At 42.4% G+C, this 13,177-nt stretch overlaps 1 protein-coding gene across 1 annotated transcript in view; it reads right to left on the bottom strand.

Moving 5' to 3' along the window:
* The window catches only part of prrc2b (proline-rich coiled-coil 2B), a 21,122-nt gene extending 8,826 nt beyond the window's left edge, over positions 1-12,296 (bottom strand). Inside the window, exons 1-17 of the mRNA XM_013909610.1 lie at positions 12,124-12,296; positions 11,835-12,009; positions 11,422-11,524; positions 11,025-11,088; positions 10,713-10,856; positions 9,812-10,125; positions 9,548-9,672; positions 9,281-9,444; positions 8,197-8,284; positions 7,936-8,104; positions 6,956-7,295; positions 6,669-6,859; positions 5,789-5,972; positions 5,411-5,618; positions 3,124-5,166; positions 2,774-2,940; positions 1,529-1,644 (exon numbers count right to left, since the gene is read on the bottom strand). Coding sequence (XP_013765064.1) covers positions 1,529-1,644; positions 2,774-2,940; positions 3,124-5,166; positions 5,411-5,618; positions 5,789-5,972; positions 6,669-6,859; positions 6,956-7,295; positions 7,936-8,104; positions 8,197-8,284; positions 9,281-9,444; positions 9,548-9,672; positions 9,812-10,125; positions 10,713-10,856; positions 11,025-11,088; positions 11,422-11,524; positions 11,835-12,009; positions 12,124-12,238 — 4,710 coding nt within the window. The 5' untranslated portion in view covers positions 12,239-12,296. The remainder of the gene's footprint in view (positions 1-1,528; positions 1,645-2,773; positions 2,941-3,123; positions 5,167-5,410; positions 5,619-5,788; positions 5,973-6,668; positions 6,860-6,955; positions 7,296-7,935; positions 8,105-8,196; positions 8,285-9,280; positions 9,445-9,547; positions 9,673-9,811; positions 10,126-10,712; positions 10,857-11,024; positions 11,089-11,421; positions 11,525-11,834; positions 12,010-12,123) is intronic.
* Positions 12,297-13,177: the final 881 nt, after the last annotated feature.

Consider the following 13,177-nt stretch of genomic DNA (forward strand, 5'->3'; position numbering starts at 1 on the left):
CCTGTTGAGACTTTTCAAAATAAACTGAATCACGTGAAAGAGCAGATTATTTACGGATGAGAAGTAAAAAAAGAGCCACCAGGTGCTAAAAAATAAACCTTAGACTCAAACGTTAGAACAAGCAACCCACAGCACGCCGTGTAATAAATACTCAAAGAAAACGGGCATTACAACTTATGTCTAAAAATGTATCGTTTCATGCATCTGTTAAAACACTCGACTCCAGCTACACGACGCGCAGCTGGAAACACTTCCAGCAAGATGAGCTGCCCGAGATTCACAGAATTTACAGAAAATGTTACATTTTTGTGATTTATAATGTTATCGGATGATAGAATTCTTATATCGGGATATGAGATTTTGGTCATATCGCACAGCCCTAAATTAAGTGAGTGTAATTAAGGGATCAGTGCAGCCACATTCCCAGAGATCAGTGTCCAGGCATCACAACCAGCACTTACTAAACTAGGTATCATCTGTGTAATACAAAAAGAGTAACACTGCCATGTATTTGTGCCCGTTTGTTTTGTTTGGACATGTTAAAGTAAGGGTTGAATGATTCTCAAATTTAGCACATGTTCAGCAGTCAGTCAGGCAGAGACAATTATATGGAGGAAAAGACGCAACAAAAACTGACAGCATGGCAGCCAACAGAGCATCTTAAATAAAACAACATTAAACATGAAGTTGCTGTGTGATTTAAGTCAACTACCAGAAGGTCATGATAGAGGGGTTGACAACTGAATCACTTTTTAGGACTTACATCTTGTAGAGAAACAAATGAGCAGTGCTGCAGCAAGCTGGAAAGACAAGAAGGCTTTGCCAATGCAAAAGGAGCTTGGACTCAAACAGTATTATCAGAAGGTCATTGCTGTATCACTTAACAATTAAGTAAGCTTGCAGCTTTCTCCAACTCCAACAATGCATGAATGTGACGATTAGTTTGTAGCATTTTTTAGCAAAGTTGTTTGAAAGCGGGAGGCGAGCCAATTTACAAGCAAGGGTTTAGCGAATTGCTGAACTGATTTGCTCAAGTAAACCCTGTCAAGACTGTATTATACCATTCTAAGTAGATAAGATCACATCGGTCAGCTAACCCTTGGCGACCAGACGCCTGGGGAAAAAGGTATATTTCTCAGTGGGGTGTGAAGTAGCTTTAACTGGCTGCTGCCAGGTAAAATATGTGGCAAAAAATCAGCTTGCCCAAAAACCTCCTTGTGAATTCACAGGGAGATTGCCATGGTCAGCAGTATTTTGCATAGTAGACAGTGACTTTCCTGAAAACATCTGGCAACTGCTCACTGATTGGTGACTGAGTACTAAAGAGCATTAACAACCAACCACTGCAGGACTCATAAAGGGAGCAATAGGGCACTTATAGGACTGCAGTTCACATATTGGGCCAACAGTGTCATAAAAATTACTTTCCGAATTAAACACATTTTAGAGGGCCATTTTTATTTAAAAAAAAACAAGCAAACTAATAATATTTTTTGAGTATTTAGAATTTGGTGTATGTTAAACTTACAGCTGCCCCTTGTTCTTTCCTCCTCCTGTCATCTTCCTGTGGCCGTCTTTGCTTTTTGGACAAGGCATCCTGGTATCCATCTGCATTTGAACCTGGTCCCCCTGCGTCTCCTTCAACTACAAAACAAAGTTTTTGTCAGAGGAAAAATCAAGAGTGCTCAAGTAAAAGCTGCAGTGCTGAATCGCATCTGTACCTGTGTAAAATGCTCCATTAATACATTTTACCCTGAATTAAATTACCCCACCTAAAATGTAAAGCTGCTAAAGACTTTCTCCCAGTTTAAACCTAAAATATGAGACCTTTCAATTAATTTTACTATTTAAAAATTATTAATGGTATTCTCACTGCACCTAGAAAAAAAAAATCAGTTATTCTGCTGTCTGAAAACAAAAAAGGAGGTCACCAAGACTCAAGCTTTTTTTTGCTTTACGAGACACACCTATGGTATCAATTTCAAAATCCTGTGTTTCCTTGTTCTCAAGTTATCGCTTTCAGAAACTTGTGTCCTCACCCCCTACACCAGCATGGTAATGGCGCCTTTTACAGCTGAGGGGTAGAAATGTGTATATAAAATATAGCATATGTGAGCACAGAGAGTGAGAGAAAAAAGAACAGACGTCAATTGCAAACAGGAAGCCAGCTGGGTTTAGCTTGCACTGAAGTGAGATAAAAAAAAAAAGAAAGAAAGTAGCCCACACCAGAACTTCTTTATCGCTTGCAAATCTGTTTCCACCACCCATGGTTATCCCTCAGCATTAAATTATCCCCATAGCTTTGGCCTGTGGGCATCAAAGTTAATCATCATGTTAGCCACGTTAGCTGGGTTGCGTGCAAACAGGATTGTCCTACTGCTGTGGGGACACTGCCATAAAAAGTTATTTACCAACTTTTCAGCTTGTCAGGGGACAAGAGCACATTAGAGTACTATTTGTAGGCCTCACACCTCTAACACGTTATCTGAGTGTTTAGTTCTCAATCTATATTAACAGACATGAACTTCACCTTGGAGTTGCTGTTCTGCAGCTGTGCAACTTAATTTTTAAACAAGTTAGTCTGATTCCACACATGTTAAGAAAAACAAAATCACATAACACAAACAAGATTCAAGGGGATTAGAGGAATGAATGAAAGCAAATGTGTTTACAGTATTTTTAACACTAAAAATACACTATTGCCAACACTTTGTTTCCATCAGAGTGCATTCCCTATGCATTCCATAAAGATGTGAAAGAAAGCTGGACTCACTTGGGTAGCTGCTGAGCTCATATGGGGACAGTGGTTCAGTGATGTCTGTTTTGACAGGTCCTGGCTTCAGCTCCTTGTCTAATTTCTTCCCAGCGGGCTCAATGGGCTCCCTCTCTTCTGGTAGCTGCTCTATGCTGTATACAGAGCCTGACTCATCTGGACTCCTGCTGTGAACAGGACATAGAAAAAGTGCTTAAATTGTGTGTTTTTTCCAAAATAAACCAAATTGAGTAACTGAAAATGGTGTCCTTGTAATCAAAATTATAGTCATCATCATACAAATAACAAAGTGTTGTTGGTTTCTAAGTAGCTATAACAGACGACTGGGGTCAGTAAGTTATTTGCCTCACCTTTTACAAGAAGTGCCTCCGTTCTGCCAGCTGTCACTCCTGTTCGATGAGGAGGTGGGGGGATTATCAGGTGCACGCACCATCTTGCTTGCGTCCAGCAGTGATGGTTCTCCTTTCCTGTTCTGCCGTTCCACCAATGGTCTCTGACTAGAGAAGCTTCTCTTAGAAAGCTCCCTCTTCTCACTGGAGCCTGGCTCCTGGCCAGAGTCTGAGGGAATATCGCCATGGCCCTGTGTAGCAATGCCTCCACCTCCACTCCGTTTCTCTCTCCAGTCACCAAAGTCGCTGTTGTCTGAACCCGTCTCCCATTCCTCTGTCTGGCCATGCTGGCTAGGACGTCCAGAGTAGTGGCCACTGGGCCAGTTATCATCACCAGTGCTTTTAGAATGACCTGGCCAGGGATTTGCAAAGTCTCCGTTTATGAACTCATCACTTGTCCACTGATTTGAGCCAGGTTCACGCTCTTGTCGTAGACGACGGAAGCGCGGAGGCTTGTCTTGACGTGGAGGACGCCTTCTCCTTAAAATCTGTCTGTCAGGGTTCTCGCTGTCAAAGTAGTATTCTCCTTCACGCTCCTCTGTTCCATTTTCCATGAAGGAGCCAGTAAATTTAGGAGTGTACTTGAGAGCGTCACGCTCAACTGGGGGTCTGCGGGAGTAAGCAGTCTCTGCTCCAGGACCATAACCATTTTCTTGCATCAAGCCGCTACTGCTGCCACTAAATTGAGGCCCACGGCCCCTCCATGTAGAAATATCTCTAGATCCTCCAAAGCTTCGACTGTAACTACCAGTGGTGTTCAGTCGTGGAGGCAGCACCCGATTTCCAAAGCCTCTGGTGACCTTGGTCTTTTCTCTGGAATCTGGGGCAGTCTGATCATCTGTGTACACCTTGTTGGATCTCCAAGAGTCTCTATCAGCTTTACGGACATCCCCAGACTCTGTATAGCCTTCTCCATTTTCAGATCCTTTCTGGCGACGCCTCTTGGGAAGTTCCTCATACTCTGAGGCTTCACTCAATGTTTCACTGACATTTCGCCTACGGGGTTTGCCCCTCTGAAACTCCTCGACCTTGATTAGATCCCTGGGTGGTGCTCGACCTCTGCCTGCTCGCTGAGTGCTGCTGCCACTGCTGTTGTTATTGTTGTTATAAACACCTCTGAGATTATCTCCACCGCGGCCACCGCGGATTCCACCTCTGGAGTTAAATTCCCGGAAGCCTCGACTGCGGCCTCTACCCGTCCCCCTCACTGCACCAAAGGCCTGTTCTTCATCAATAAAGATCCAGTTATTGCGCCGTGGTGCCTGGGGTTCTCGGTTCTCCTGACTGTCTCTAAGTGACTGGCTTTTAGCACTGCTCCAAGTGTTCTCCTTGGGAGAGTCATCGCTGTGGGTGCTCAAAGGTCTGTCCATTTTACTGGGAGCTGGAGACTGGCGCTGCCTCTCTTCAGGTTGTTTTTCAACCACAGGTGATGCAGAACGCCTATTGTTGGCAGGCTGGTTGTCTTTCTTCAAGTCATAAACGTTAGTAAGGACTTCTTTCTCCAGGCGGTAGGGGACAGGCTTCTCCTCAGGCTCAGGTTTAGGCTTTTCATTCTCCTTGTCTTCCACTTTGAGAGCCTTAAGAACTGGTTTCTTGATGGGACCAGTTCTGCGTATCAAGGTGCGTCCACTAGCCTCAGATGGCTGGTTGACACTACTTGAACTGGAACTGGCTTCAGACCACTGGTTTTGGGCACTGTTAACCCCTCCGTCTTGTTTCTGGCTACCATCTCTTTTCCAGTTGTCTGTGGAGCCATCTAAGGCCTCGTCGTGGGATTCAAGGCCATCTTTCAGATGCTTGTCTCTCGACTCTTGCTTTGGGTATTCACTATCTGAATAATTCTGAGAGAGGTTCTGAGCGGTGGTGAGCAAGCCTTGGTCATGTTGTTCTCTGTCTGAACCTCTGCTCTGATAACTGTGATGGGGAAGATCATCTTGAGTGTGGGACAAACAATCACTGGCCCTCTCTTCATAGGAGTCCTGTTGGGAAGAGGCCATATCACCTCTGTGGATACGAGGAGACATAAAAAAAATAAAATAAAAAAAGATTAGGAATGAAAAAAACAGACAGAGGCCCATTAACAGAGCCTCATGCCCTTAACAACATAGATTCCATTAAAAAAAACAACAACATGGACTTTACAGCGTTGAGGAAGGAATTATTAAAATGCTCAGTTTCACAGATTAAAACACAAGAGGGCCTCATGCCTTAATTTAAGGACTGCAGAATTCGAACAAAATAAACTTACCTGTCATCGGGATGTCCGCTTTCCGAGCTTTCACGCTGTCTCTGGTAAGGTGGAGTAAAGCTACGCAAGGGATAGCCATCTTGATTCCACACTGGGTAAGGCTCAGTGGAAGGCGCTCGTCTCTCCTGAGGCAAGTTTGGATGGCATCCCTCATCAGAACCGGGACTGTTCAAGTGATCTTGGTGCATCATAGGTTTTATCATTCCTGCTGAAAATCAATCAATCACATATTAATCATGTTAAACATGATTTCAGGTGTGTCTGTCCTTCCGTTATTGACTGTATAGTTTGTTTATACCGAAACAAATGTGTCTGGCCAAACCACCTGTTATTTGTTTAAATTTAATACATATAAGTATATAAGGATTTAGTAATTACCAGGGTAGTAGTCAACAGGAGACCGTCCCTGTGTCATGCGGGGATCCATGAAAGGTGGCATCATCATCCAGCGCGGATCAAAACCGAGGACATGTGGAGGGTAGTAGCCCCGCTGAGTGTGGCTTGACCCTGATGGATTAGGGTGACCTGACTGCTGCCAATGCTGCATCTTGAACATTTGTTCCTTTAAAATCCACACAATAGACATTCAACAAATGGGCAAAATTGACACTGTCTGTTTTGTGTAAAATGAGAAACTAATTGAAGACATTTCCAGGCTAAGCTAACAAAGTCAGCAGGATATTGTTCCCCATTTAGCATTCATAACAAAAAAATCAAAGTACATTTATTCTCATATATTTTAGAATGAACCAAGAAGATGCTGGAGATTCTCTTCTCAAGAAATTAGACCTAACGTTCTAAATATCCTAGTTTCACTTCTCTAGCACAACCCCATCATGGTCAATATCAAAGAGGCTGTTCTTTATGAAGGTGACCAGTTCCAACACACAAGCTGTACTTGCCTGGGCTGCCCAGGTGTATTAGTGGCCTAATGCCGCATAATAAGGTCAGCAAGTAAGCCATCTGTAAGAGATCCTGAATGCAGTAACACTAGAAGTTCCAGATGGCTAATTTGTGCCTCTGTAAAGCTGCGGGGAGTTTATGGTTTTCACCCGAATATACACCATAGGCTACTGTCACACATTTGTTACATTATTTATAGATGTTTTAGTGCAGCTCCTCATTTCCTAAATCTCTACAAACAAGGTGGACAGTGCAATGTTAATATGACCATGGGCCACATTATTAAGAACAGTGCAATGAAACCAGAATTCTCCTTAATTTGGAGTTGAAGCTATTGGCATCAGCTGGTGCTCACCTGCTGCTGGTGGTGTTGTGGTTGCTTCTGAAAGCGGGGTGGCACTGGTTTGATTGGCTGACGCCCACTGTAGTCTCCTGATGGTGAGGAGGGCTCTGGGCCATCGTCTTCACTGCCACGGTAGGTAGAGAAGCCAGACTCTTCACGGTAACTATGGCCAGGGGAAATGTCCGAGGGACACTCACTTCCATCTGGAAATCGTGATAAAACACGCTTGAATAGTTGCATTTGTGCATTTTTAAAACTATATTTTATATAAAATAAAAAGGACTAAGGACTCTTTTTACCTTTTGTGCTGTAGTGCCAGTTATCATGGTGGCTTCGACTCTGTTCCCGACTTGGGGACAGTGGAACTTCTTTTCCCTCTACCTCCTTCTGGCTGTCATCCGTCCTTGATGTCTGCCTTTCAGTCTTCCCAAATTTTTCATCCAGTTTTTTGAGCTTTTCAGCACATGCTGCCAGACGTTCCTCACGAGCACGCCTCTCTTCCTCCTCCCGCCGTCTTCGGGCTCTCTCAACAGCCTCAGACAGCTCAGGCGACACATACTTGGCCCTAGCTGGTGCCTGAGACTGCCGCTGGTGATCATCCTGGTCAGCAAGTGGGTCTCCTTGGTTTCTCTGTTGGACCTAAAGGAGTTAAAGGGGAGGAACTTGAGTGATGAGGATTATCCCTTACTTTTTTTTTTTTTTTAAGGAGGTCCATTAGATTTTATTTCACTCTAAATTTATTTTGGGGGGGGGGAAAGGACTAGCAACTATTTCTCCCAGATTAGTTGCTACTCAAACTCGCTGTTACCCGTAGGACACTTGTCCTGTTTCTTAAATTGCATATCCTATAGTATTCTCTTGCTAAAATAAACAATTACCCTGGGAACAGATAAAAGCTTTGTTTTTATTGTAATTTATTTAATTTATTTTAATATTGTGGAATCTTTAGCTTATTTTAAATAAGTGGTTTGACAAATTTTCTACAATGAATTGCAACTAACAAACACCAAACGGACTTGGCAAATGAAAAGTGCTTAGACATATCACTATGGTTACCGCAAGGTCATATCTCCTAACTCGCAATGACAGACTCACTTCAGGGTATGTAAAGGCAGACAGCTATTCATATGCTCTACAGTGGTGTCTCTAACGTTCCACAGTCACAAAGGAATTAAAGAAAATGGTGTGTTTTGACTGTGATCATCATAATAATTTGATCTTAGGTAAGTAATCTCAAAAGAGGGCTGAAATGGAAAAACACTGCCCTGTGCATGGTTACCTGGGTGTCTGTGGAGAGATATTTGCCGTTGGTCTTCCTGGGAGGCTCGTGGTGGTGATGCTGGAAAGAGTAACTCTCTTCTGGACCCTCTTGTGGGTAAGATGCCTCCCCCGAGCTAAGGGAGGAATGGCAGTCCCGCTGGTTATCTCTCTCCCTCTCCCAGTCAGCCCTATGAAGAAAAATAAAGCCAGAAACATTTTTAAATAAAGACAAAATTGGAGTGTTTAGAGTAATAAGCAGCCTTTAGGGACACGCTCTCACCAGATCTTGTTTTTGTCACTGGAAGAGTGTTCTTCGTCATCATCACTAAATTTGAGCTTCTCACTATAATCAACCTCCTCATGAAGTCCTGTGGGCAGGGGGAAAACAAAACAGTCAGTCACAGTGGTGAATCAGGGTGAGGTCTAAACTATACTGTCCTGGCTGTATTTATAGAGTGAGGTAACACTAGCTGTGAGGTTGAGCAGACAAACAGTTTGTTCTCCTGGGTCGTATTTGTATTGTGAAGAACAGTCACCCTGTTCTTTAGAATCACAGTTTAAAGCAACTCTTTTTTCCCCATTTATCTGTCAGACTGTGGTGAATAAGTCACTTGACTTGCTCTAAACAGGTAGGCCGACATCCCATTTATTTAACAACAGTCAACCAGAAAACTGTTATTAAAAAGCCACAGTTGGAACTGGATCTCATCAGCAATTGCCAAATTATACCGAGCTGGTATTTGGTTTTCATAGTACATACAAAGCCCATCTGATTGCGTCCTCTGTGGCTTTGCTTTGGGAAATATACACATAACCGTTCGCAGTGTGTGTGAGGAAGATTAGCATTACCCTAAAGTACACAGGCTGCACCATTGAGGATATGACGAGATAAAGAGAAAGCACCACTCCAAGCCTTTAACTGGAATCTCTTGATCATGTTACACATTCAATAAAGTAACATTAACATTTATTTTCTTACTTATAAGCCACAGACATATCATGCATCCCCAGGGTTTTTCTTCCATATAAGAAATTTTAATGGCCACTAATGAGATTGTGACCCTCTCCCAAAGGAAAAAGATCACTGTGACTGCAATTTAACGCTTGCAGTCACAGTGAAATCTACCGTGAAATATATTTTTTGTTAAAATGGTCAAAAATGATGGGAAATACTCATCACCTTCTGTAAGATAAATTAACAGACTGATCATGTATAAGTCTATGGCCAACAATGAATACTAGAAAGTGATAAATACAGCATTCCACACATAAAAATATAATGGTGAAAGATATTCACAAGCTATAGAAGAATCTCACAGTGAGAAAGTGTCTGGGACCATTACACATGTCTAAGATATACTGACCAGCCCATCCATCTTCACAATCATTGTCAAGCTCATCCAGATCCTTCAAATCCTCTGGATTAATAATGGCTGGGCGAACTGGTCTGTCGGTAGGTCTACGGATAGGCTGCGAAGAAAGTCGAGGCGCAGCACGGACAAAGCGATTCTCTCTCCTTACGTCACCACTGCAATGAGATTATGGCAAATTAACAACTGCCAAGTATCCCAGATCTCTATGTCAAACTGCTGAAAAATGGATAACTACTTGGATATTTAAAATGAACTTACTTTACAAGCTCAGGTTTAGCATAGCTCTGCCTAAAAGTAGGTTTGCTGTCAAAACGGGCGGGGGCTGCTACGGTGGTGGGAACATGGTCTGTACCCGTAGCTTCACGTGTCTCTTTAGAGCACATCTGAAAACAGCAGCACCACACGGGACGATCATATCAGGCATGCAAATGCCAAACACTCGGTTTTAGATTGTATCTAAAAGTAGGCCATGTTGTTTTCTTCCACAATCACCTGTAATGTTATGAGTCATACAGTACTTACAAAGGCAGGCAACATGTCATGGTAGACAGCAGTTGAAGTGTGATGAAGCTGGTACTGCAATGCAGTAGGGACGGCTGTTCTGCGGACAGGCTGAGCAGGTCGCAGGGAAAGCTCCTTGGGGTCAGGGCCTGGTGACGGAGCCGTCACCGTACTAGATGAGGTGGTGACTGTGGCGGAGGAGGGGTGAGACGAGGCTGGAGGGGTGCCAGTCTCAGCCAGGGCAGTGGCCTTACCCTCAGGATCTGCTGGCAGGCTGAGGGTCAGGGATGAGGGCTGAAGGTTCCTGCCACCACCTTCCCTCCAGCTTGTCACATCTAGAAGTAAAAAAGGAAAAGGGGGAAAAAAATTAGAGGACCAGACCAAGCTAAACTAATAAAATGTCTAAAGCCCTGTGAAATTAGGAACTGCACTGAATTTCAAATAGCAATAGGTAACAACTTTCATTGAAAACAAGCAATGACTATAAATTAAAAACACATCCACTGACCATGTTGTTTCATCTCATCTCAATGCGGTAATTTCAAGAACTAATTGCAAGTGAATTAGTTCCATACTTTTTTTAATCAGAAATATTTAATCGAGTTCCCAGCCTGCATAGACAGATCATGGCCAAATGTGAGGGTGGGTGGTGTGAGCCAGGAGTCGTTAGTAAGAAAGTTGTCAGATTTCTGCTCTGAAAGACAACTTGCTTGGAAACTATGCAAGTAAATGACATCAAGAAGCATGAAATGCAGGTTAGAGGAACCAAAAAGAAAAAAAGAAATAAAAAAAACAGCCCTCTTTCCTGTATTTCTTAAATAAAGTAATGTCTGCCAGTTTAAAGCTTTGCCTTCCAAGAGGTGTTACCTTATCTGTGAGACTGCCAATTTTTAAAGAAGGTGATACACAAAACATAAGTTACTCTGGGGGCGGAGGCTTGGTCCGGGCCCATACGACGGATCGAAGCCGCTTCTTTCCTTGCCAGCCCTGTCCTGTTCTCCAGCTGCCTTCAGTGTGGGAAATTCCTCGTGAGAGAAGGGCTGAAGTCGGTTTGAGGCCCTTGAACCTGATGTAGACATTGAAAGACACCTCATAAAGAGAGATGCTTGTCTGAGCTGAGCAAACAGAAAGCCATTTTCTCAACTGGGGTTTGAAATCTGAACAGCATACTGAACACTAACTGCGTGACATTTCATTTTAAATAGACTTTATTCTGAATTAATGAATGACTCACCATCTTGCTCTACTGCCTTTCCATTTAGCTGGGCCCATTGCTTTGGTCCACTTGTGTTTGTGTTCTGTGAAAATTAAGAAACCAAAGTCACCATCCCCACAGACCTAATGGAAGTTTCTCTACCTTTGAGGCACAAATGAGAAATTATCTTAAATATTCACAACCTTTCTTGTTCAACTTGGTAGTGTGAGCTTTCCTCCATAAAGAAGGTATAATTCTTTGCTCTTCTACCATTATTAGTCTTCATTAGAATATCCACTAGACACTCATTTGTATACGAGTAGCTCTCAATTAGCAAATAACCGAAAACACTTAAACACAATCAATGTGTTAATGAAAATCTGCAATAAATATATGACTGAAGCAGATTTATAAGCATACGTATACTCATACACACCTCCTGGTTGGCTACCGGTGAGGACTTCTGAAGATTGGAGACAGATTTCTGCAAAGGCAGCGGCGGCTGCAACTCCGGCAGCTGTGGTGTTGATGCAACAGAACTACGAAAAATAAAAAGACAACTGTGAGAAATCAACCCTCAAAAGCCTCTAAACTGCTTCTCTTTCTTCCTAGTGAACAGCTGACTTCTATCAAGATCAAAGCTTTAACTTATTTTATCCTGACACTGATCCCTGAAAAATATGTGAGTTTAATGTCAATGTTGATACTTCAGGAAGGACATTTCCATTTCAGACACTGTAATCAACTAAAAAGGGTGTCTGAATATAAAACATTATAGCATAATTAATTTACTTGACATATTTTTATTTTTTTAAATCGGAGAAAGCGGGTCTATAAAACACGCCCTACTTCTTTTGATCGGGTTGTTCCTGCTTGTTCGCCCATCCTGTACCGTCTTTGGGCACTATAATCACGTTGGGATCGTTTCCTTTGTTTTCAGACTTCAAGCTCGGCAGATGAGCTGGTGGGGGCATACGCCGGGCTGTGGCCACTTTACCAAGACTCTGCAAGCCATGTCGCGGAACTACTGGGAGGCAAAACATGTAGATAAAGAAGTAGGACCAACATTAGTAAAGGGGCTTAAACTAGATAACAGATGAAGAAAAAGTATCGAGTGGAGAAACAAAATGAGCCTTACCTGTGTTTTTCTGAGTTTCTATTGATTTTCCCTTGTACTTATCAAATAGGCTGAGTGAGGAATACTTGCTTTTTCCATCCTTGGACTTGGTTATTTGCCCCAAACGATCGGACATTGCGATGTAATGTCATCTAGTATGGAAATTTTTCTTTGCGCCTCTTCCCAGTGCCTTCTGATTCTAAAAAGAGGAAATGAAATATCCACCTTAGTACAGAAGTCACCCAAGGAAAAACCAAACCTCAAGAATAAACAATGTTAATTCACAACCTTTGTAAATATTTAGTGTTAATCTGCCAATATAGACCAAACCAATAACTATACAACACAGCACACTGTAACTGAGATATTCTACATGTAATACTGGTTTACAAAATACCCATGTAAATAAAGATAAATGTTCACAGGAATAATACACATGAGTAAACAATATACAAGTTAATATAATATAAATATTATATATTATTAATATCAGTTAATGCACTCCAAGTAAGCCAGTAGGGCATGTAAGCAAAGTGTGAAACCAAAACAGCCATTAAGTCACTTAGAAACAATTTTACAAGTCCCTGAAACTGCATTATCTCCAGAAGAGATTCACTCGTGTGACATTTTGATGGTGTTTGATGGTGGAGAGAGCATCAAACACATGTCCCAAAATCTTCGGTTGGTTCAAGACCCGCTGACAGCATATGATCGAAACACTTTAGTGATATCACATCCTCTCTGGATCGGTCCACGGCTCCCTACAGAAATGTTTCATCAACTCTTCCACTGAATTACAATGACCATTCACACTGAGGGACGAAGAAACCCAAACCATGGCAGCAAAAATGCCTCCGACATCATAATGAAACAAGGTCACCAGATTCCCTTAGTGTGGGTGCCAGGGGTCAGGGTTTTATTTTAATGCGTCTCTTTACCACATGTATAGGAGTTTCATAACCTAAAACCTACCAAGAACCAAAAGACCAACACATTTTGGTGCGAATTGTGCTTTCAATATATCAATAAATAATGAAGCCAAGTAAGTATTCCACAATACCCATATGGTGAACTG

This window comes from Pundamilia nyererei, unplaced genomic scaffold (genome assembly GCF_000239375.1).
Source record: "Pundamilia nyererei isolate P.nyererei 1_Seehausen unplaced genomic scaffold, PunNye1.0 scaffold00002, whole genome shotgun sequence".
NCBI lineage: Eukaryota > Metazoa > Chordata > Actinopteri > Cichliformes > Cichlidae > Pundamilia > Pundamilia nyererei.